The sequence below is a fragment of the Mastigoproctus giganteus genome, chromosome 1 (genome assembly GCF_048544385.1).
Source record: "Mastigoproctus giganteus isolate SK-2022 chromosome 1, ASM4854438v1, whole genome shotgun sequence".
Classification (NCBI taxonomy): Eukaryota; Metazoa; Arthropoda; class Arachnida; order Uropygi; family Thelyphonidae; genus Mastigoproctus; species Mastigoproctus giganteus.
In genome coordinates this window covers 114,559,258-114,583,868 of record NC_143575.1, presented here as the reverse complement: position 1 = coordinate 114,583,868, position 24,611 = coordinate 114,559,258, and the positions used below count along the sequence as shown (strand labels likewise).

Sequence of the window (24,611 nt, the reverse complement as noted above, 5' to 3'; positions counted from 1 at the left end):
TACCTCAAAGCAAATCTATAGGAAAAAAATAATATGGCTTTAAACACGGTTGCTCTATAGAAGATGCAACGATCCACCTAATAAATTCAGCTAACACAACAGAAGAAAATATGTATTGGCAATATCTATAATTTTTCAGGATAATTTGATGCATTATGGTGTCCCAGCATTCCTTTCTGACTGCGAGGTGCAGGAATACCTATATCAACCTATATCAAATAATACAAGAGTATCTCAGAGATAGACAGGTCTCAATCAAAACCAGATACCAGTGAATCACCAGAAGTGTGACAATAGGTTGACTCCAAGGTTCAGTGCTGTGTCCCTGTTTTTGGAACCTGGTACTGGATGAATTCCTGGGGATGGATACTGGCCCAACTGGCAGGGTCGCCTTCGCTGACGACCTTGTCCTGATTGTAAAGGCCTGGGGAGTTACAACTTGGGCTGTTCTCGAACAGCATGTCAACCTACCTGTAAATACCCTCGTACATTGGACAAAAACTTGCAAATTAATCGTATAAATAAATAAATTTTTATTATATTATAAATATTTATAAATAAATCCTTATATTATAAATAACTTAATTATAAATATTTATTATATATAAATATAGTAGTACATTGGTAAGTGTCAAATTCCCTTCATGGCTTAAAATGCCAGGGGATTATTATCCAGTACTGCAACAAAATCAATTCTATTAAAAGGTTACTTAAATATCAATACGCCCTCACAAATTAATTTTAGGAAAACCAATAGCCCTTCTAACTGAAAATGAAATATTTCGGGATAATTTTTATAACAAATTAAATTTTCACCCACATCTGGTGCACTTAACGAAACACGTCAGAAATTACGCTAAAATGATAGCTATGATCGACATCGTTGACTGGGGCTTCAAGAGGCAGACTCGACCTTATTTACAAGGCAGCGTTCCTCCTATATGACGCAAGCATATAGGTTTATTGAGCCACCTTAAATAAAATAAAATAAAATAAACTAGATACTATCTAAAGGATCATTCTATTAACCATAACGAGGATATATTCCACGGTCAGTGCACCTTCTCTGTAGGTCCTGGCAGGCACGCTGCCCCCAGATCTGCAAATAACATATTGGAATATATGTGAATATATTCGTATTTCCATTGAAATTCGTATTTCCATCGAAATACGAATTTCCTTCATACGTATTTCCTGAAAATTACAGTCTACAGAAGTTCGAGTCTAATGTCAACAAATATCTTCTTTCATTTTCCCAATCTCCAACTCAAGCACGGTACAAAGTACTATAGGTTCTAATACCTCTCGTGTTTGGGGTTTTCGTTAAAAAAATAATAATAAGGAAGGGCCTCAACTATAGAATAAGGATGCAAATCCCAACCAACAACTTGGGAATAACACTCGACCTTGCAGGAAAGAAGAGCATTCTCTCTATTCTTTACCAGCAATGCCAGAATAGATGGGAAGAAATACCGAAAGCGGAAGTCACTAGGAGGTTTCTGCCTCAGGGAAACCGAATTTACCCCAAACAACCACCCTTGTTTGCCCCAAAGCTCTATCCCACATTTTTGCTCAAAGGGCATGGCTCGCTAAAGGCAAAGTTGTGTCAACTGGATCTAATCCAGGATTATAAATGTACCTATCAATGTGTTCCTATCATCCACCTCCTTTTTATTCACCGCCTTTTCTCAAACATTTGAACTATCACCCTCGTGCTCCTTTTCCAATAAAAAAAAATACCAGCGTTTTTTTTATACATATAGGAGCTCTCTCTGGCAAGCTATATATCTATGCTGCTACATCCATCCCCTATATATACACTGTGTTGCCACTTTATTAACTACACCTACCTAGAATGTTTTGAGCCTCCTTTAGCCTTCAAAATAGCCTTAATTCCTCTAGGCACGGATTGAACAAGATGCTGAAAACGTTGTGCAGAAATGGAGCATCATGCAAACATCAGTGTGTCACGCAGTTCCTTGAGATTCGACGGAGGTGTTGGCCTGCAGCAAAGAGCCCTTTCCAGCTCATCCCAAAGATGTTCAATAGGATTGAGATCCGGGGACTGATTAACTCAGAGTAAATTAACTGAGAGTAACCTCGCCATAGAAATAAACCGTATCAGTTAGCTCGGCTAAAGAAAACAGTTTGGTTCTATCTCCCGTAATGTCTTTTATAGTACGTGTATAGTGGTAACCCGCCTCCTCGTGGCGTGGACGGGTACTGGGAAGCAGCCTTCCTGGTGATCGCTGCTTCTTGGTAGCTAAGTGGCTAGAAACAACTTAACAACAGCACACACACAATACGCAAACATAGTACTGCACTTATTTCTGGCCATTGTATAGTTTGCATATCATCACAGAGAGCCATGGCTGAGTTGAACCAACGTTAAGGCGCCACCTTACATAAGGCATAGCACACATATCTCCTATAATACCAGTTTAACAAATTCAGTTCTGTAAACCATGAGGTACTCATTTGGAAACCAGTAGTAACTAAGTAACGGACAGACTGGCAATACTGGAATGTACTGTGCCACGCTAGTTACTCACAAGTGAATAATTTTCATGAACAAAATGACACCGTATTTTTTTTTATTGTTCAAAACTCGATTTGCAGTCATTTTTATGACATAAATTGAAACACAAAAATATGTTGCCACTTTACAAGGTTTTTTAATTGATGATTAATGTTTATTACCTCGAAAATAAAGACTTTTGAAATATGTGTACAGAAAGTTTATTTTTAGCTATAGAATATGTTCCTTGAAATTTTTAAACACCTTGTATAAATAAATGAAAATAATGCTGCATTAATGTACTGAAATTAAACGCAGTAAAGGAAATAATAAATATTAATATTTAAAGCTGATGTTCTCCATTTAATAATGACGAACATGAGCCGAAGCTTCTAAATTATTCAGTCAATCAAGCAGCAGAATAACACAAATCGTGAAAGATACAGCATTAATACAAATAAGCTTAAATACATGATTAAGATATTTAGTAATTTATACATATAACATTTTTTGTGAAGTGCATTAATTATTTATCTGTCCATACTTTGTCATATCATAAATATGTTTTTTTTTTAAAACCTGTTTATTATTACAGGGCTTTTCCAGAGAGCTATTATGCAAAGCGGATCAGCGTTCAGTCCGTGGGCTATTGCTCGAGATGCAGCGACCTACACACGTTATCTGGCAACTGTTCTAGGATGTCCAACAGATGAAAATACAGTACTAGTGGACTGTATAAGGGAACGCCCTATATCAGAAATTATGAGGGTTCATTTAACTGTTCCAGACTATCTAACCGCTTTTGGGCCCACGATAGATGGCATAGTAATACCAAATGAACCAGCTGTGCTAATGAAAAATTACAAAGATTTGTATGGTCAGTATGATCTGATGTTTGGAGTAACAAGAGTAGAAACATATTTTCAATTTACAGCCCATGAAGAACGGTTCGGAATCGATTTAATTAGGAGAGATCGACTGGTACGGACTCTAGTGAGAAATGTGTTTACGTTTCATCTACAAGAAATATTTCTTACAATTCTTAATGAATATACAGATTGGATACATTCGGACCAACATCCACTTAGTATATTTGACGCAACAGTTGACGGACTGGGTGATGCTGTGGTTGTTGCCCCACTCTTACGAGCAGGTAATTATCATTCTGTCGGACCATCGAGGACGTATTTCTATGTGTTCGCTTACCAAACGGAGGATGGAGATTTCTCCCCAAGGTTAGGGGGTATTCATGGAGAAGATCTGCCCTATGTGTTTGGCGCGCCACTAGTGGACAATTTGTCACACTTTACAAAGAACTACAGTCGGTCGGAATTTTCCTTGGCAGAAGCAGTGATGACATTTTGGACCAATTTTGCTAAAGTTGGGTAAGACATTTTAATTTTAACAAAATGCTTGCTTAGAAAAACAAAATGATGCCCCAAGAATCCGAATTAGCTGATTTGTGTATGATTAGATTCTAAGATAAGTAGCAGTAGCCATTTGAAAAGCATATGCACAAAGGCCTAATATCAATGAATATTTTCTTGAGTTAATAATGTTAAAAATCTTCAATTATGATTAAGTATATGAAATATTTTCTCATAATTAAAATAATGTAATGGTTCAGAACCTGTTTAGAGGCAAAAATATTATTTGATGTAATTATGAAACTCAATTATTACATGTTATGCTAACTCTTACTGGCAACGATGTCGACGTTTTTTTCTTCAGAGATACCTTCTTTCATGTCTAAATAATAAACAATAAAGCACAATCGACCCAGTTACGGTATATATCTGCGTTTCGGGTTTAAAATGATAATTTATCTGACATGAATGCGGCTGTTTATAAATTACACAAACGGGTAGTAGTTTGGAGGTTCAGTTAAAATGTTGCAATGAATTGCGGATGGCAGCGGAACGATATCAGGATATAAAACTACTCTTATTACATAAGAGCAACTTTTTTTCTAAAAAATGATGCGATTTGAATTGCTCTTCAAAAAAGAGCAATTCAAATTAAAGCAATTCAAAAGAGCAAAATTCAAATTACTTTTGAATTGCTCTTAATTACTTCTGGTATTACTTTTTAGCAAGGACTATGTCAAGACATTGAAGAATCTGGCTGCGTCCCCGAAACACGGAAAGGTCTGATTTCATTTTTGTCATCCCTCTCAAACAGGAAAAAAAAATATATTGAAAATTTTCCGTCCACCTATGGACTAGCGCTTAGATGTGGTCGATGCAGTGGTTCCGCATCTGCTTGTAGGACACCATTCTTCAATTTCCATCCACTGAGGATGTTTAGTAGCAATCTGAGTCTTCTGAAACAAAAGTTAGTTTTTGTTTTTCTCCCTCTGGTCTCCACGTATTCGATATTATATCTTCATATTATTCTGCTTACTTTCCCACGTGGAGTTGTGGGGCAACCACCGGTTCCCCCACATTAAAATACATTTTTAAAAGATAGGTATAAACTCAACTACAAATAATATTACTAATTTTTTTAAAAAATATATTACCACTCCTCCTTTATACTTGTATGATCCGAAAGTTGAAATACTGCGGTTTCGAAGAGCGAATTAAAATTTGCTCGAATTCCATGTATATAACTCACAAACATTTCTATATATAACTCACCAATAGATGACGTTTACAATTCTGCTGACAGCATTTCAAAGAAGAGAAGTATCATAAAGCTACCGCCTACTTTTTATGATTACTAAGTTAAATAAGAAAATAACGAAAGTGAAAAGAATAAAGGAACGAAAGACGTCTTTTAATTGATACTATATTCTCAGCCTGTTTACAGGTAAGAAGTCTAATTGGTTCCATTCAAAACGCCATTGAAGATTTCTGCTTTCTGCAGATGCACTTGAAATAGCACGTTTTGTAGAACTCGTGGAACATTTTCCCCATGAGTAAACTTTTGCCATCTTAGCATTCCGCTTGAAAATGTAATCTATTGGAAAACAAGGGCCACTCAGATTCCGCCACTCAGATGTGAAGTACTTGAACGAAATCGCTAAAACAAATCTTGAAAATAATTTTATATTGCAGAAGTTGAAAAAAAATTAAGGAGAACAATTCGTCTAGAGAAGAAAGGATCGATTTTTAAGTAAACGTGCACTTTTTTTTCTCTCTCTAAAATAAAACCTGAAGAAATATTTTCTTTCTAAGATTGGTCCTCAAGTGGGTGTACAAGAGGAAGGTAGGCCTATTAGTAATTCTTATTTACCACAACAGAATTTTATTGGCATAAAACGAGTAACATCCATTTATACGAATCACTTCTGAAAGGGTTGCCATGGTACATTTCTTCTCCTAGCCCAAGGGATCATTTTAAAAAATAATAAAAATGTTTATTTCTCATAAGATTTTATGACTTATTTCGTTTCATTTTTAATAAGGGGAGTAAAAATTGAAATGAAATCCATGAAAGTTTTATGTCTCATGTTTATTAACTGAATTTTAACATCGCAACCCTTGTCTTTTGACTGAGGATCACAAATTATAAGTAATATTTCTTGATGTACCAGCTTCCTATAAAATTTGGCGCACAATGCCATTCCTGCCTCCAAACGGAGTTTAGCAATACAAATAAAAAGAAAACATGAAGAAAATAAGAAAACGATCACCCGAGGCGCATTAAAACATGGCTAACAAATATTCGAAGTCTGTATCTTCCTAATGTCCATCTGTTTAAAGCAGCAGTTTATTCTATTAAACTGTCACGCTAAAGGCCAAGTTATACGATCAGCGTTTGAACTGCATTAGCTGAAATGCAACGGTTCAACCACCACTACTTTTATCAGATTGCCTTCGGCAGTAAGGTTGATGTGACAACATTCTGAATTCTCTCGCCCAGTGCCATTCGGTCCCATGTGTTACTTAATTATACTTGCATACCAACCGCCACGTATAGCGGCTCAACCTCAAAATGCACCTGATGGAATTTATCTCATTTCACTTACTGCAATTTGCAAATGCGGGCAACCCTTTGCACGTTTGAACTGGTACAGTTCAAACGCTGATGAGATTACAATCTAACTTAAGGTTAAGAAATAAGGGTCAAATTCCATTATGGGGAGAAGGGGTCATCTACTTTGAAAGGTTATGTGCACTAATCGGGCTGGTTAGGGAAAATAGCCTTGTCGAAAGGGGAGGGAGGGGATTGCGAGAATCAGGGACTAGAATTTATTGGAGCGAACTTTGAAACACTATAGTAATAAAAATTAAATATTACAGTAGTTAAACATTATAAATTACTACTCTAATCTGCCTTTAAAGAACAGAGATGTTGCACATATACCGGCCGTTAATAAATTCTGAACAAAGCACTCAAATAAGGTACAGTACTTAAAAATTCATTTTTAAACGGGTTTACAATTTTTCGATTCGAGGGTCTTAGGGCGCGATTTTTCGATTTCAACATTCTCCTGTGTCGTTGAAGTTGGCGGCCTTCTTGTTGTTGTGGACATCTCCTGTCCCTCTCTGAACCGTTTTTACCATTCGTACACACGGGGCTGACATATAGTTTCATCACCGTACACTTTCGAAAACATCTCCAACGTTTCTGCACTATTTTTACCGAGTTTTACTAAAATTTAATAACAGTATTTTGCTCTAAATTACGATCACTCATTTCTCCGCCAAAGGTTTAAAAGACTGATTCATTTAAAAAGACAGTTCAATGAAAACTTAACCTATTGCAACGAATAGGAAACTGATTTGTACAAGAAAAAAAACAAGCTATAGTATGACATGAATGTTGTTGACATGCGCAGCAGTAAGGCTTTGTTAAGCAACTATTCTCGTTTCATTTTAGCCGTACCTTGTAACTAAAATAATTACAGCACCATCTCTCGTCTTTCCTGCTCTGGTTAAAATTGAGTTGGTCGCTTACGCAGAGGAGGGGAGGGAGTAAAATCTGAAAAATACTGCTCTGGAGCTAATGTTAACTACAAAGCATAAATGTCACACCGACGTACTACAGAGTGATTTGTTTCGGCGAGCTACTGAACTCATAAATTCAGTAGTTATTTCATCGTCACATAATAACAGCATTTCTTCCGATGTGTACTGTAATTTTCATTCAGTAACGCTTTCTCCTCTATCCCTTTCTCTGCATTAATCGTTACTTTATAGTATCCTTCTTACATTTCATTTTTAAGCTTGTTTCTTCATTTTCTACAGCGAGATCCTCAGTTAAAAAGAATAAAAAAATTGAGTTAACTGTTAATCCTTTCGCCGGATACTATTGAAAAAAATTGTGCAATTCGTTTACTGCCGTCGTGTTTAACGCTCTCAACGTGCCTTGATTTCTTCCAAAGACCCAAAAATGTGTACCTCTCAGCGAATATTTGATACTTGGGAATAGAAAGAAATTCTGGAGTTAAATTGGAGGAGTAGAGAGAATATTTCAGTTTGCAAGTCCCTTTTTTTTTCTTCACAAACTGCCTCCGCGCTAAGGCAGTGTAGGACATAGTTTGGGTCTTTGGAGTAAGTCCAGTATCCCGAGGACAATAAAACAAATATTCTTAAGCACATTCCAAAAATGTTTCCAGAAGTGAATAGCTTCAGTTAGAGCTGCACAACCAAGCAACTTTGAAGGGAGCAGAAGCAAATACTATATTTTCCAAACCGGGAGAAGCAATTTTTTTTTCCCTGGGAAATGTTGCTTAAAATTCTCCTGTCTCAAGGTCCAAAGATATACACTAGGTACGGTCTGCGATATCTTTAACCGTAGCTGGAACCAACGTGTCTCAACGTCCTTGTAGCTTTTAAAAAAGCTAACTCTTTTATTACTGACTATTTAAGATCGCACGGAATAAAGGCAACAGAGGGCAGTTCCTGAATCAAACACCGAGTTAGCTATAATTCTAGCACTCAGCCCACAGCAGCTATTGGAGATCTGAAATTAACTATTTTCTCGATATAAAATTCATGGCCACTGACCGCTTAGGAGGGTTTTGCTATTGCATTATAATAAAGTATTAATTAAAAAAAAACATTTACAATATTCATGAGTGAGTTGTGTACCAAATGGAAGGAGGCACAAAATCCCAATATGACACCAAGAGGACGATTGGAATGACAATATAATTTCTCAGATGCTCAGACGAAAATCCACGTTCCACTGTAGAAATAAATTTTCAACATCGCTTCTCTGTAAACGGGTGGTGCGGTATCATCGACAATTAGTTAATTGGGCCTGTTGTGTTACAGGGCCCATTTACCCAGAATTTCTGCAAAACGAACTTCCACTACTATTGCAGCATGTTCCCTTGGCTACAAGGACTGGGGTGTACTTTCAGCATGACGGAACTCCTGCACATTATATCCATCTGGTGATACAATATCTAAATCGAACTTTCCCTGAACGATGGATCGGCCATTGTTGTCCCGTTCATTGGCCACCAAGGTCTCCAAAACTCACCCCGACAGATTTTTGTTTGTGGGGATGGATGAAAAGAGCAGTATGCAAAGAAAAGGTGAATACAAGAGACGAATTGCTCTCTCGCATTTTGGATACTGCTGTCCTCATAAAGTAACGCGAAGACGACCTCAGAAGAACACCACGCCAACACGCCATACTACCACAAGAGTTGCAAAGTGCATTGAGGTTGGCGGCGGGATTTTCGAACAATTATTGTGAAATGTAAAAACTTTGTCAAATTATTTGTCTTTTGTATCATTCAAAAAGTCAATAAATACAAACTAAGTCGTTTATCGTCCTTTAATACCGCTCATAACGGCTTTGTGCGCGACAGTTTCAAACAGCTGTATCTCTGTATCCATTGAGAATTGGACACATGTTTATATGAATTTTTTGACTCAGAATAATAATTGATACTATAATCTTCCAAAATATTTACTATTCCTCCTGAAACACCCTGTATATGACTTTTTTTTTGAAATCGATATTTTTATGATCAGTATCACCTACCTAAGAAAATAGTCATAGCGCACACTTTCTAAAAATAAAATAATAATAATAAAAATAATAAACATGCATTTTTATTATTATTATAATAAAAACGCAGCCAAAAATGCAAAATAAAATAGGTTGAAGGCGGGCGACTTGATATTTATTTATCTGCATTATATGCGAATGAGTGCACAAGACCAGTCTTGGGTATATATTTCAAAAATATGTACCCAAGACTGCTCAAAAAAGTTATAAGATACATGGACGAAAAATATATCCCCAAGACAAGATATATGCAAGACTGGTCTTGCACATATCTTGTCAGGTGATATCCTGCTCAGGGTCCTGAGCTGGATATCATCATTCTTCTCTTTCTTGGTGATTCCCTTCTACTTCTGACACTCTCTCAGGGTAATTAGGAAATTTTTTTTTGGCTGGTGCAACATAAGCCTTAGGCTTCCTTGTACCATATGGCTAATAATAATAACAAGACGTCTAGAGACTACTTTGTTTCACAACGAGAATAAATTTCCATTGATTTCTGTAATTCATTCGGTTTGTGAAGCCCAAATAAAAAAAAAAAAAAACTATGAAATGCGAAGCCCATTTTGGAGAATATCAATTATAATTGCTACAAATTGCATTCCTTCTTGGGTCACAAGATAAGTTTCCGTTGTTTTTATCTCTGTGGGACAACAGAACAATAGTTCAACTGCTATAAAGAAGAGGATTTAAATAGAAATTGAATTCTGGTAAACGCATTTTAGTTAACAATACTGCTGTTAACTGAAATCTATTTACCAGACTCTGCTTACCAGGTAGACAAGGTCTTGCTCTTACTGTTTCGTATTTTGCTAGTGAGCAATTTGTCAAATCTTTGGATACTCAAAATGATCCTTTTCAGTACGTATGTTTAATATTCCAATAATACTGTCTGAAGCAAAAATCAAAGGTAGAATATTCATTTAACCATTAGAAAAACTCATTCTGGCATCTAAAATGGTTAAAAGGAAGCCTGAGGGCACATAAGTTTCTTGCTCATAGGTTTTTAAGGAGAAACGGGAATGGAAACTACAAAATTCGTTTAAAATCTGATTCATCTGTACGGAAGACTTGTACAGAAAGTCCTTAAAATTACAGATACTGTTTGCGCTTGCGTTTGAACCATTTTAAACAGAATCGGTTACCGGAATAAAGCGCATGAACTTTGCCATTGCGACATTCAAATAATAGGAAGGAATATCAGGGATGTGGGGGGAAACTATGATGGGTGAGATAAACACCATATATGAGGCTATATATGTCATTTAATTCGGGTAGATCACAATAATCAGAAAAGAAAGGGACGGTCATGTTGGAAAAGGACACGTGTTATTCTCGGACGTTTTATGGACTCCCTTTGGTAAAAGCAAGTGTTCTTTCTATAAGATGGGAGAGCTTTAATAAAAACATAATATATTTTAGAAAATGCGAGTTTCTTTTTTTAATAATCTGAAAAAATAAAGGGGATGCAATGACATAAAAATTGTATGTCATATTCTCGCATTGTAAAATATAAAAAAGAAAAGGAATGTTATTGTTTAAGGAATGTTATTGTTTAAGGAATGTTATTTTTTTATGAATGTTATTGTTTAAGGGATGATCAATTTATAAATAAATCAACAAAAAATATATGTGCGTCTTAGGTAAAAAATAAACTAATAATATTACTGCATGTATTCATCCGCAGCAATATCCATGTGCATTATGATCCGCTTATGACCCATGGTGTGTCGTACAATGAGCCAGGTAAAAACTCAGAAAATTTACAGAGCGCGATAAAAGCGCGAAACGAGATCCTAACATATTGTTCAACGCACTCAGTAGCTCTTAAATAGCTACATGTGGCTAATAATTGACTTTAACGCGTGTCTTACATATTTAATGTTAAACAGTTTATTTTGGCTCGGATTACATGCCTTTTAATTTTTAATGGTTGATGCCTTATGTAAACTCTCGACATCTAGGGATGCGTTCACTAATTAAATCTAAAATTAACTTTAACCGAGTTGTTTAATGTTGAATTATTTAAAGAATATTATGCTAATATTAGAGTTCGATAAAGTTAATTTAACCTGATTATGCGTTTGTAATATGTTTTTAGAGGTAATGCTCACTTAGATAACTACACGAGGTACTTCATTAGAAAGGGATGGTTTAAGGAATATCGTTGCATACGAGTCAAATAATTAACCTTTACAGCCCTGATACAAACCCATCAGTTTCTCTTACACTGTCGTAAATACTTGGTCGTATTAAGAAGATCGTTACTTAATGGCATTTAAATTGCTCATGCGACTCACGTCTCTGAGCCATTGATCTCATACATATTATAAAGGCATACATGGAAAAGGAAGCGTGAATAGAAAACGCTTGTATAGGATTACAGTGTACGTTGGTGCACAAACCATCAAAAAGATTGTTTTAAAGGATGCCATGAAATAAGTACAGAACGGTGTAAAATAAACCGGCCAATGCACTTTATACGACTTTGTATTTGCTTTACGGAATTTAAATTAAAATGGTAGCTATTTCATGGGTTCAGTATTCCCTACTGAATAGTCACTAATTAGTTTTAGTTTAGGCATACACCAGTCATAAACATTCAAGAAATCACATTCTACACAGGTCTTACATGAAATGCAGTTTCTCAGTTCAATGCCAAACATAGCTTTAATAACGTTGAACTGAGAAACTGGGCTTGATTTCTGTGCTTCTTTAAATTCCAAATCGTAAACTGTAAAGTTAGCTGTTCTGCATTTGGATCGCTCACCATAAGTAATTAAAATAAATCGGCAGTCAGTACCATCCACCACCTATCCAATAAGGTTTCTGAGTAATTTGAATATGATGAATTATAAAGTCAGTGCTTTTAACGTACGAAATTAATCGAAAACATCAGGTGGGATGTTTAAAGAACTAAAGCCGTGAGGTGTTAGTACACAGTATTTGTAAATTGCATATTAAGAACGAGTTTTCTGAAGAAGTTCAATCTCAAGTGTGTCCCACACTTGAAATTGAACTACAAGCTTCACGTGATTCCATTTTTTATTTCTTTTCAGAGAGAGAGAGAGAGAGAGAGAGAGAGGAAGGACCATTGGCCAAACCACAAAACCCTCCACTGACATCAAAAACCAGGGAGCATAAATACTGACTTCTGGTGAAAACTAATAGACTGAAACTAAGAAAGTTTGCGTTTGTTCAGCATTTTATCAACCACAATAGATGACAGAACCTTTTCAAAGCCTTGGGTAACCACTAGAAAATAATCAGTGGCAGTTCGCATTGTAAAGGCCTTCAAAATCATGTGGTCGCCACGCCAGTATAGGACATATAAATGCTATATCACATAAGAAATGCTATACCACTGTATAGCATTTCTTATGTGATATAGATACAACCTAGCTGGTTCTGCGATTTACGATTTATTTGGGCTTTTTTGGTAAATAATTGTAAATGACTATTAAGTAACTATATTATTTTTTTAATTACACGCTAAATCCCTAAGATTAGCGCTATTATAGCATTGTAACAGTCATCAATATAACTTTCATTAACATTACTACTGATTGCCATAAAGCTATTATTTTATGATTATTTTACTGTTTATGGCTTACATTGCTTGATGGATTTATGGATGCTGTTCCATTGCTGTATTGATTTTGAATTTTTCGTGTTACTTGAGTGTAGAGTTGTCTGAAACCTATTTTGCCTAAATGATGGTTTGCGTGAATTAAAATATCTAAATACTTTTACCATTCTAAAGAGAGAATATAAGATGAATTGAATTATCGGCATTAACAAGGTTTCACTCTTACAACACTATAGTGGAAAGAAATTTTATAGAGTTGAAGGTCTTCTCTTTCATTCCGTGTATTCTTCATTAATCGTGGCACTGACTGCTTAAGTAAGCAGTACGTCTGTTAAACCAACAGTTTGTTGATGAGGAGTGGAATCGTAGTGAGAATGAGTCGCGGAATAGTCAGTGAATAACCTTGACCCACCTAAAGAAATTATTTCTACTTATAGGTTATCGATGAGTGTTATTTTCGTGAGTAATATCTACGATATCTTCATTACATTTCATGGGAATGAAGACATTAATATCATCCGCATAAGCCTTATGTGTCGTTAGAAGGAACGGTTTGAGTGCTTCTTAAAATAATTGAGCCAGATAATACGTTGCTGTATATCATTCGAGGATATTACGTTGATGTCCACCTTCGATGATGGAAAAAGCAACATTATTTATTAGGGCTGCTGGTGGTAATTTATGATTTTAATATTGATTTTTAAATGCTGTGAAAGGTTAAGGCATTTTAAAGGTTTAACTTGTAAAAAACTGCAGTTATATCATACTGCGATTCTCTCGGAAGGCTTTACAAGTGTGACGGTATCTACCAAATTTGTAGTTTGGCATCATCCTTTCAGAGCAAAATGTCTGTTCGTGGGTGTATTGTTGGTGAGAATTGTAGATAGGATAATAATGGTGTAATACCTCTCTCCAGTTATAGTGGTTTCATTCATTGCTCATTTCGAAATGTCTGAGTTGAAATCCTGTGGACGACTACAGGAATTTCTTAAGTCTTTCCACTCCAGAATGTATTTAACCGGTACAGAATTACCCCGTTAACTATTCTGGGTTTCCATCCTCAAAGCATGCAAACCAGCCCATGAACACACCGATGAACGAACCCATGAACGAACTTCTCCGATATAATATGAGACTTTCTGCGTTGAACTCTTATTTGTATAATGAAGAAAAATATTTGAAAATTTTATATGGTGAAAAAATTCCTTGCATATTTTCATCACACATACGAATATATTATCATTTTGAATTTAGTAAAGAAGAATAAGCTCTTGAAGTGTGTGTGTGTGTGTGTGTGTGTGTGTGTGTGTGTGTGTGTGTGTGTGTGTGTGTGTGTGTGTGTGTGTGTGAGAGAGAGAGAGAGAGAGAGAGAGAGAGAGAGAGAGAGAGGGGAGGGATGTAAAGTCTGAAAAAGACATAAAAAATTCAAAGGGGAAAGTCGAAGAACACGAAACCAATGTTAATAAAAGACATACGAACAAAAGAACTGTGTGTGATGGATTAAATGCCAAAAAACAACACCCACACTCACACAAGAAGAATGGTAGTAAGACAGAAAAGTACTGCAGAGAAATGGAGACATCCAAAACAAGAAAATTTCCTGATTTAGAAAGAAGCAAAATGGGGAAAAATGAGACAGACAGATCTCGTGTTATTGGCAGCACAAAAAATGAAAAAAAATTTGAAAAATGAAAAAAATCGATTGCCCATGGTGGAAACGACATATGGAAATGTGTAAATTAGAAAGACAGAAAGAGAAATGATAGGACGAAAATGATGAGTTCTTAAGTTTTGGAAATGAAGTATAAGAAAACGTTATAAAATATTTTTGTCTGAGATAATGTAGAGCATGTCACGCAGAAAAATAAAAAAAAAAATAAAATAAACGCGAGCTTAAACAGAAATGTATTTTCTTGGAGAGAGATATAGTCAACTTTTTCGCAACGTGAGAGAATAAGCTAGCACGACAGAAAAACAAATCTGAAAAAAGATAAAGCTGCAATGCACTCAGCATCAATGAAGATGGCAGTACACTGCGGCAGACAAAGGTATATGGTATGCTGCTTTTTTTATAATTCATTCTTCAAACTCTAACAAGAAAAGAAAACAGTGGGAAGTCACATGAAAATAGGAAAAATATAGAAAATTCCAACTTGTAAAAGCATCAGAAGTTTAATGCTCAAAAAATATTTAACATATCTCAAAGTTTTTTAATCGTATGAGTAATTACGAGCGAAGTTAATCAGGAATATGCGAAACTGCATTACTCTACATTTCACTTTTAGAATACTGTTGTATTTTCCATTAATGAATCGTTTTGATCTTTTATTTTCAAATAAATGACAGTGGGAGTTCCTTGTTGGAACATATACTAATGTACAATAGGTATAGTTCACCTCTTCACAGATGAATGTTTTTTTATCCATTTTCTTTTCTTGAAAAAAAAACTTTTAATTTATATTATAAGCACATATTATGAATTTCACTTTGTTATAAAAATATTCCTCTCTGTAGCTAAAAAGCAGTATGAACCAGATAGAACTAGAGATAGTAAGTATATAAGAATAATATCCTTGAATAACTAACATCTGGTATAACGTATGGCATCTTTTAGACAATTCTAAATTATCTAAAATATGCCATAATGCTTACGACTAAATTCTTTTACACCATGTAAAAAAGACTTAGATTCTCCATGGCAAAAAAAACAAACAAAAACGTACACCAAGTTCAGCAAGCCAGAGTCTCCTGGATGCAATATACACACTCTCCCAGTGTGCTATCGCCCTCTCATGTCTGAACTACAGAGGGAATCTCCTTCGGTTTCAAGTTAAATGCAACATGGAGCCGACCTTATTGAGTTCGAATACAGATCGGTGATATCTGCATTCGAATCTGAAGGAACTGAAGTATTCACAGACGACTGAATAACGTATCATACGCAGGTGTACGTAGTCGAGTGGTCAGTAACGGGAGTGCAGTAGCACACGCTCTTTGAATAGACCAGGATTCAAGCCCCTGACTGCTAAATATGGTCGATCTGTTAACCCGCACTGGACCAGCGTGGCAGATTATGGTCCATTTCCTTCAGCATGAATCGTTGAGGAGGCTTCCTTCCTGCAGTGGGTTGATAATGGCTGCAGTTTACTTCTTTTTTTTTTTATGCAGGTGTAGGAAGAAAGGAAATACAAATACCCAATTACATATTTTAACAGAAAGAGTCTTTAGAACGGCCATGCGTGTTGCCAAGTAAAATGGGTCACTAAAGTTGCAGCAAAACCTCTCAGAAGCAATAAAGTAATGTACAAAAGAGACTATCAGTGATTGTCGCATGGAGGGGTTGTACTGTAATTTGTAATCACTATTTACTTAATGGACATCGTTTAGCCGTGGACTAAAAACCTATATTCAAAAAAAAAATATATATATATTGAGGTTTGTAGGCGGTGGTTATAACGACGCTGTGTTTGCATAAGCTAGACATTAAAATGGCAATCCATTCTCTGGAGTGATGAATATACGAAATATGCCGAGAGAGAATGAATGTACGCAATATACCGTTTACTATCCAAGTGTTGATGTTTTCGAGTTATCCGTACCTTCTAACGTTTTTGGCTGACAGGAATGGAACACAGTTTGTTCGACGAAAAAGGACCGGGTTCGAATCTGGTCAATGATGCGCGGAACTTTTATAACTTTTTTTTCACTTAGTGGCTGAGTTATTCGGTCTCAAGCGAGGATAACAAGGTTTTTTTTCCCATGAAACTCGGGTTTCAGGAGAAACAACCTTGCTTATTTGATTTCGTGCAGAAAAACAAGCAAATTGACCAGAGAGCTCGTTTAATTTACGGACATAATCCTTATACACTTATCTTACTCCGATTACTATTCCATATTCAAAGTCACTTAACTCTTTCGGCTTGCCCGTTTTCGTGATGAATTGTGCACATGGAGCATCCGTAGATATCTTCCCACCTGTTTTATATTACCTGGCGCGATGCTGTCACTGAAGGAGGGCGAAAAGGGGACTGCACCTAATAAATGGCCACTCAATGTATATATTTTTATATAAACATACATTGTTCATCACTTTTTTTAAACTCAATGTTTTGTCTTCTTCCGCAGACGAAAACAGTTCATGAATTCATCGCAGTTCTTTTCATATTTGTTTTTCGAGATGTCAATTCGTTACATTAAACTCATTCCCATGTTGAGGTATTGCTTACAGAGAAACAAATTTGCAGTAGAGTACAATACTAAAGAGCCAATAATGAATGGCTCGATTTTATTACACTGCGCAGTAAATTGTAAAGAAAGAGACGAGAATATGCAGTACTTCTTCATACAGAAGGTCAAAAGCCAAAGATGTCAAGCATTGAATCAACCAAAGTGATATCACGTCGTTACGTATGCCTGTAGGTTTTGGTTTAATACTTTGTACCCTTATATATTTCTTTACAGTTTACTGAGCAGTGGAATAAAATGTTCAGAAACGTAAACTTTTAAAAGACAGAGCAGAAATAATTGAATTAAAAAGTATATAGTGGTTCTTAGTTAAGATTTTATTCTAATACACAAGTAAACTAAATCTAAAGTACTCTCCGTCCACACTGAGATTTATTCCATCGTCTTGCCAAGGCAATTGAAACCAAATGGAAGCTGACAAACAGCCACTCGGAGACACGTGGCTGAGGTCTTCATCTTTTAGGAATTTCTGCCTTCCAGATGATCTTCTAAACATTAATTTAAAAAAAAAAAAAGTGGGAGACAATCGATTTAATCTGCAATTATATTGTTAAGCACAAATCTTCATAGACAAATAAACAACCAGAATTCGATGTATATCCTGTAGTATATGGCAATTTTAATGATAAAAACAAACCACAAATCGCACTTTGGGAAACCGTCCACAAAATGAGAAGCAGAGACAGCTTCGCTGAACCATCTCGTTTGATATCAAATACTAAAATACTATCAGGGACTTGTCCTATATATATTTCCTACAATTTGAATTATGTTTTTTAAATCGCAAAATTTTATTTTTGGTTGCTATTTTTAAAGATATTTATAACAAAACAAAGCCTTTAATTTGATCTATTCCGAGCACATAATTCTTGTCTTAAGTTAAAATCGGGTCTCCACTACTGTTAATATAATTAGATTTATGTTTTAGCGTTTATGGAGTAGGCTATCCAATTAATTCAATAACTTCTCCTTGTGTAATGGAAGGACTATTTTCTTGTCAAACTTTTCACTGTTAATAAAATTTCGATGTTTTACACATTCAATTTCTTTTAGCAAGGTCAGGAAGAATCGTTGTGGTTAAAGTTACGGTATGCAGTAGTGCATACTACTTTGCAAGTAGGATGAACTACCTATATACATATATAGTTGAAGGTTGATGTGGACATTTGTTTTCCAAGAAACGTATGCCTATGACTATGACCATACTGTCACTCCTCTCCAAGGTTTACTATCATTCCATCGTCGTGGCACTTGAAGTAAAATTTAAGCTGACAAATGGCCACTTGGAGACACATGGCTGAGGTATTCAGTTGTTTGGAATATCTTACTACAAGATTCTCTTCATTGGCCCGAACAAATGAAAATCACGGGGAACTAGTATGGATTTCTGCTCATGATTTCCCATAGAAAGAATGAGAAAAATCAGTGTAGTGAAAGTTACGGCATGAGGTTACGTGTCGTTATACAAGTAAGATGACCTGCTTTAACAAATTTTTGGACCGTTTCTTGCGAATTTCCTAATTACTGCAATTAAATTCATCTTGTCAATTGCACAAAGTAGAAAATGATTAGCAATTATACAGTATATGAAGAAACACTTAATATGACATTAAAGAGTTAACAGATTGCCTGAGCCTAGTCGATAATGTAAAGTCTTGACTAATGATTTCACAATAATTAGACACTTTCTCAAAAGAGGGCAGGTTAGCTAATTAGTTAATTTTTTTCAGGAATTTAAGCAATGTCTAATTAACTAATATTTTACTTTTTTAAAAAATTAGTCGTGTTAAGTAATATTGCAAAATCAACATAGACTTAGTTATCTTACATTTCGAACCAGTGACACTGGTCATGGCCTTGCTAGCTGATGTTGAGTCTCAGGCGAGGGCCGGGTGTTGTTTTATTTTTCTTTATCTCTGAAACTCCTGTTTTAGTTAAAAACAAAACCAAAAAAAAAGAAAATCGACTGAAAAATTCAAGCAATTATATTTTCACAATATACTGGCCTTAGTTGCTTTGGTGCTTGAGAACATCCAATCGCCATTCAAACAACCAAAAGGAATTTAATTGTCATCATTAGATGAGCAACGTCTCATATAGTCATTTTAAGTTGAAACCGACGCATTTATTTTTAACACTGGAGTAAATTTCGTGTAACTGATGAAATGCATGAAGCTTTTCACAAATAAATATAAAATCTTTACCTGTATTCTAAAAATAACTGGACACTTGATTTCACATTATTTCTAAACAAAGATATTATTCGTTGGATAAAGCTAAAAATTGCAATTACAAGGCCATGTTCATTTCCAGTGATGACTTATATCGATGACTTGATAAAATTCCTAAAGAAATTTTATCGTTTATAAAAGGAAGATAAAGAAAATATTGAATATAAAAGTATTCTTATCTTCAGTTCATTTCTATTTTAATATTTAGGTAATTAAAATTTGTTAAATTTAGTAAAGTTTTAATGTAATTTGGTAAAATTCACTCTAATTTTTTTAAATAAACGTTCTTTTCACACGTTTAATAAAAATTCATCTGAAAGATTGCCTTATTTAACTTTGTGAGATATACGATATTTAATAATAATGTGCTGAATGAATGGCGGACAACAGCTGTACTGAAATGCTTTACTAGCCATTTAAAAATTGGGCATTTGTCCAAATTTACCACATTTCTCTTCAGCTGCTTGTAAATGCTGAATGGGATATGTTTATTAGGGTTCTCTGCCGGATGTTCACATGCGCTCTGTTTGGTTCATATAGGAATATGTCGGAAATTTGAGGAAGTAGCTGAATGCCACGAAGCCTATTCGCAGGTGGTGTGAAGTTTACTCTGTATCAAGACACATGTTATTCAAATATATTAGCATGAAAGTGAAATACAACCGTTTGGATCAGAATCAAATCTACCGAGTAGTAATGTAAGCACTCACGAAAACAAATCGGGATTTGCTTTCCCATGATAACAGAGAGAAGCTCACATTATAATACCATGTCAGCTGGCCTCTTCAAATAGCAGGAAATGCAGTTCATTAGAGAACAGTACCGCCCTCTAGAACTCCAAAGAATGGTACACTGTTCAACAGAGACGAGTGTGCGTGCTGCACTGATCAAAGGCTTCCGTCTTGCAGTAAATCCATAGCTGTGAAAAGGGTTAATTCAAATGGTCCTGCTTACTGTTCCGCCATAAACATTTCCTATACTAGCACTTATTATCTGCTTGTTATGATGTTAAATGGACGTCCAGAAGAATGCTTGACAGCATTGGCAAGATCCATAGTGAGTAATGACATTATGTACATATCAAGTGACCAAGTGCCCCACGAAGTTTCGGTATAATAAAGTTCAAGACTTCTAAAATAAGGGAAACACACACACACACACACACAGTTTTAAGTTTTAAACGTTGGAAAATGTAGATACGCGCAAGAAAGTTTTAGTTTTGCAGTATAATATTTATAGCTAGAAATCGCTCATAATTTCCACACATGCGAATTTTCACTACCTCTAAGCTACCAATGCTATGGAGGCATCAGTATATTGTTTCTGTAAATTGCGTGCATTCTGTGATAGATTTTCCTGTATGCTGGACGGCAAAAACCGAGATTCCGGCAAAGAAACCATGCAACGATCGCCTGAGACCGATTGACTGAGCCACATTGGGAATAAGTCCCTTAAAAATTGCTCTCGTCATCGACGGAATTCGAACTTGGGTAATTTCCATCTGATGTGGGAAGGATAGTAATTATATACACGGTGCTAACTGACAGGACCCTATCTTCAGAAATCGGTTAAGCTTCAGAAAAAAAATTATTCCCGGAGAAGTTTTTTCCAAGTTTGGTCCATATTTATAGTTTTAAACAGTTATTCTTATTCCACGATTGATTTTATTGTAGAAGACTAATATACATTGGTTATGTAATTGACAGCATAATTCCATAAACATAAGCATTATACCTAGCTAGAATGACTCTAGTTAGAATAAATCGGTTAAATGTGCCATATTGAATAAGCTGTTCAACAAATTCGAGGCAGTTAACGTTGAATATTTCTTGATCGATCGCTTAGGGATATCCATTGTGGCCATGAGAGAAATACGAGTATTTGGGAATTTTTATAGGACCGGTGCGTCTTTGAAAAAGTGGTCACTCTGCTCCCCTAACTGCCTTTCCTGTTATTCTTCCTAAGTGATGTCAGTATTTGCTCGTTATTTAGTGCAGGGATCAGGAGATTTCACGGAATGTTTTCACGCAAACTGTACTGTATGTTTTATTATTATTATTATTCATTCAGGTACATTCACCCCTAGACAGCATATATTTGCTGAGAGGGTAAACAACTATAGCAGATTTGACAAACAATATATACATTGAGTAATATAAAAGATACAGAGATCCATTGAAATTAATTACAGCAGGTTAAGAAAAATATTTTCATGTAAATACATTCGGCATCCGTCCAAGAAGGGTGCGGGGGTGCTGGCTAGTTGTAGAAGGCTCTCCGGAACAGGCGCAGGTCACTCAAACACAAGAAGCCCACGAGAAGCCAAATCCGAGGCGCCGACGAAGTTTGCAAACTTTCATTAAAGATGTATAAAAGGACGTCCACGATGAAGACACAGGATATTTTAATGATAAATAAGGGAAATCCATCAGGCCCGACGATAGCTTTGTTTGGTAGCTCGTTTATTATTTCATCAGATTCTCTTTTGTGATGTTAAGTGTAGACAGAGGGGGGGGGGTCAGATCAAGTAATGGGATGGAGATGAGAGGATTCAATTCTTTCTTTATGTGACTCTCACCAAAAGTATTGTCCGCCCCCTCATTGAAAAGGTTCTCATCCATCTGAATATTTTTGCACTGCTTTGCAAATGGCTGATTTGAGCATATTAACCCGTTAGCTATGTATATATTGTTGGCGTGTCATATTTCTTCAGAAAAAATGCACTTTTCTTTTTAAAGCTAATGAAACCGCTTTTGGTCTCAGTACTCTTCCATTTCCTGAAGGCACGTTGTTTATCTAAAAAAAGCGGGCTTCGGCTCTCTTGAGACCCATGATTTTGTCCATTTAGAGATCTAATGGTTTTTGACGCTCCTTCAATTGCTATTGCCGTCAGGAGGGAAGCATGACCATTAGTGGCTTCTTCGACTGGCAGTGTGGAAAGTGCTTCCCAGTTGGTTGAGGTGAGAAAACTCATTATGACATCTTGTTTGATAAAATTAACTGAGAAAATGGTTTTGGTTAGGAGACCATCACCCTTAGGATGCATCGACAGGAACGTAAAAGCAAAGCTGAATGGTTTGTGGTTAGAATTAAAAATATTGTGGGCTTCAAATCTAGAGTACGATGAAATACTAGGTCCAACGCCTGGTTGCGCCTTGTAGGCTGTGACTGAAGGAAATCCAGCCCTAAATCTTTTATGAAGATAATGAAGTCTATCTATCTTCAGAGTGTCTACGGGTGGGAACTATTAAAGTCCCTGTAAGAAAGGTAGGTTTATCAGAGGTGAGGTGGGTCGCGAACCATGACTTCAATTCATCCCTGTAGTCTTGTGTATAATCAGGTGGGAGATAAATTAGACAAATTTGGATCAGGTGTTTTCCAAGTGTAATATTGGCACACAAAGCTTCAAAGTGATCAGAGCTGCTGGTCCTCAGGTAGGAAAATGAAAAATGGAAAATGGTAAATAATCATAGCGCCTCCTCCTTTTCTTTCTATAGACCATTAATAGCTGTATGATATGATGAGTTTCTGAAACAACCCGTCGAGCTGTTTATTGGAAGATATTCTGGTTTCTGTAAGGCAAATAATCTCAAATTTGACGAGGAACAAGAGTGATTGTTGGGAGTGGAGCTTATTGTAGATGCTCCTGACGTTTTGTATAAAGATTGAGCAGAGTCTGTCGGATCCCATGTCCTCCGATTCCTTTTGTTGCCAACGACGATGTGAACATGCAACATCGAAAAATTCACAAGAAGGGCGTTTTGTACGCAATTGACAGACTTTGGTGTGCATTCTCGTACCGCTGCGCTTCCCTGGATGAGTGCAAGCCCTTGATTTTCTATTAGAATTTTTAATTTTTTTTTTCGTTAGGCAATCATAATTTAATTTTTTTTAAATTTTTCACTTGCATGCAGATAACACTTCTTTGGGCATCACTTGCTGCAGATTGACAGCAATATGTTTATGTTGTATAATAGTGTTTAATTTTATAAATCATGGTATAGCAATATATGCGATTATGAAATTGAGTGAATGGGCCAAACAGAATATAATAATAGAAAGTGTAATATGAAAATACGAAACGGAGAGAATATAATATAAAAATATATATAAAAACAGAGTCCCTTACTGACAAAGGAATTTTGTGACAAAGGGATTTAAGGTAGTAAATATTCACTTATTAGCTTTGTCTCTCGCGATGATGAATAAGCATGGCCAGATTCTTTTGACACAAAAATCTTTTTATTCTGTTTTTTTGCAAGCCGCAATTTGATGGTAAGTCTTTCTGCTACTTTATTTTAATATAAAAACCGTGCAATACTTTCTTCTCTTCCAGACGCCTCCACTCAGTTACAGGCTGCCTTTTATAGCATTTCTTCTCCAATTTCTTCCCCCTTCCATTCCAGGCCTGGTTCAGCCGCGAAAGCTTATGAATGGATCGCCTTCAGATATAATTAGTGCAAAATTTATTCATTTTTCAATTCAACGTTGTCGCCACATAAACTGCTTATGCGGGTATAATGAAAGCAATGACTTCATTAAATTCTTGCCTTTCCCATAAAATAAATTGAAAGACAATATTTTTAAAACGGGAAAGAGGAGTTCTTCATTTCTCTTCCTACACTTGTGACTTCTGTCTCGCACAGGGCGGCAAAAACCGAAAATATATATTCAAGCAGATCACAGAGATTAGAACCTGATAGAATGTTCAGTGTCATTTTATGAGATAAAAATGTTTATAAATGTTGATAGTGGTATGCAATAAAATATAGTTGGACCTCTATATAATGAAATCGATGGTTCGCTCGAAAAAATTCGTTAAACAGAAATTTCTTTATAAAGAAATACGACCTTTCAACAGGAAAAATACTGCAATTCAACAAGGAAAATACTGTAATTCAACATTAAGAAAATAGTCCTAGTCTACCTTGTCCTAATTTTCATTCAACTGATCGTTGATATAGTCACCAGTTCTTTGAATACTCTCCAAAATGTTGGAGTCACTCGGATATTCAGCTACTATGACATCATTTTCATGTTTTAGCAAAACCTTCCT

The 24,611-nt window shown here is 35.8% G+C and overlaps 1 protein-coding gene across 1 annotated transcript in view; it reads left to right on the top strand.

Annotated features, from left to right (window-relative positions):
- The window catches only part of LOC150091105 (neuroligin-4, X-linked-like), a 641,407-nt gene that overhangs the window by 530,529 nt on the left and 86,267 nt on the right, over window positions 1–24,611 (top strand). The window contains exon 4 of the mRNA XM_090374313.1: window positions 3,114–3,903. Coding sequence (XP_090230439.1) covers window positions 3,114–3,903 — 790 coding nt within the window. The remainder of the gene's footprint in view (window positions 1–3,113; window positions 3,904–24,611) is intronic.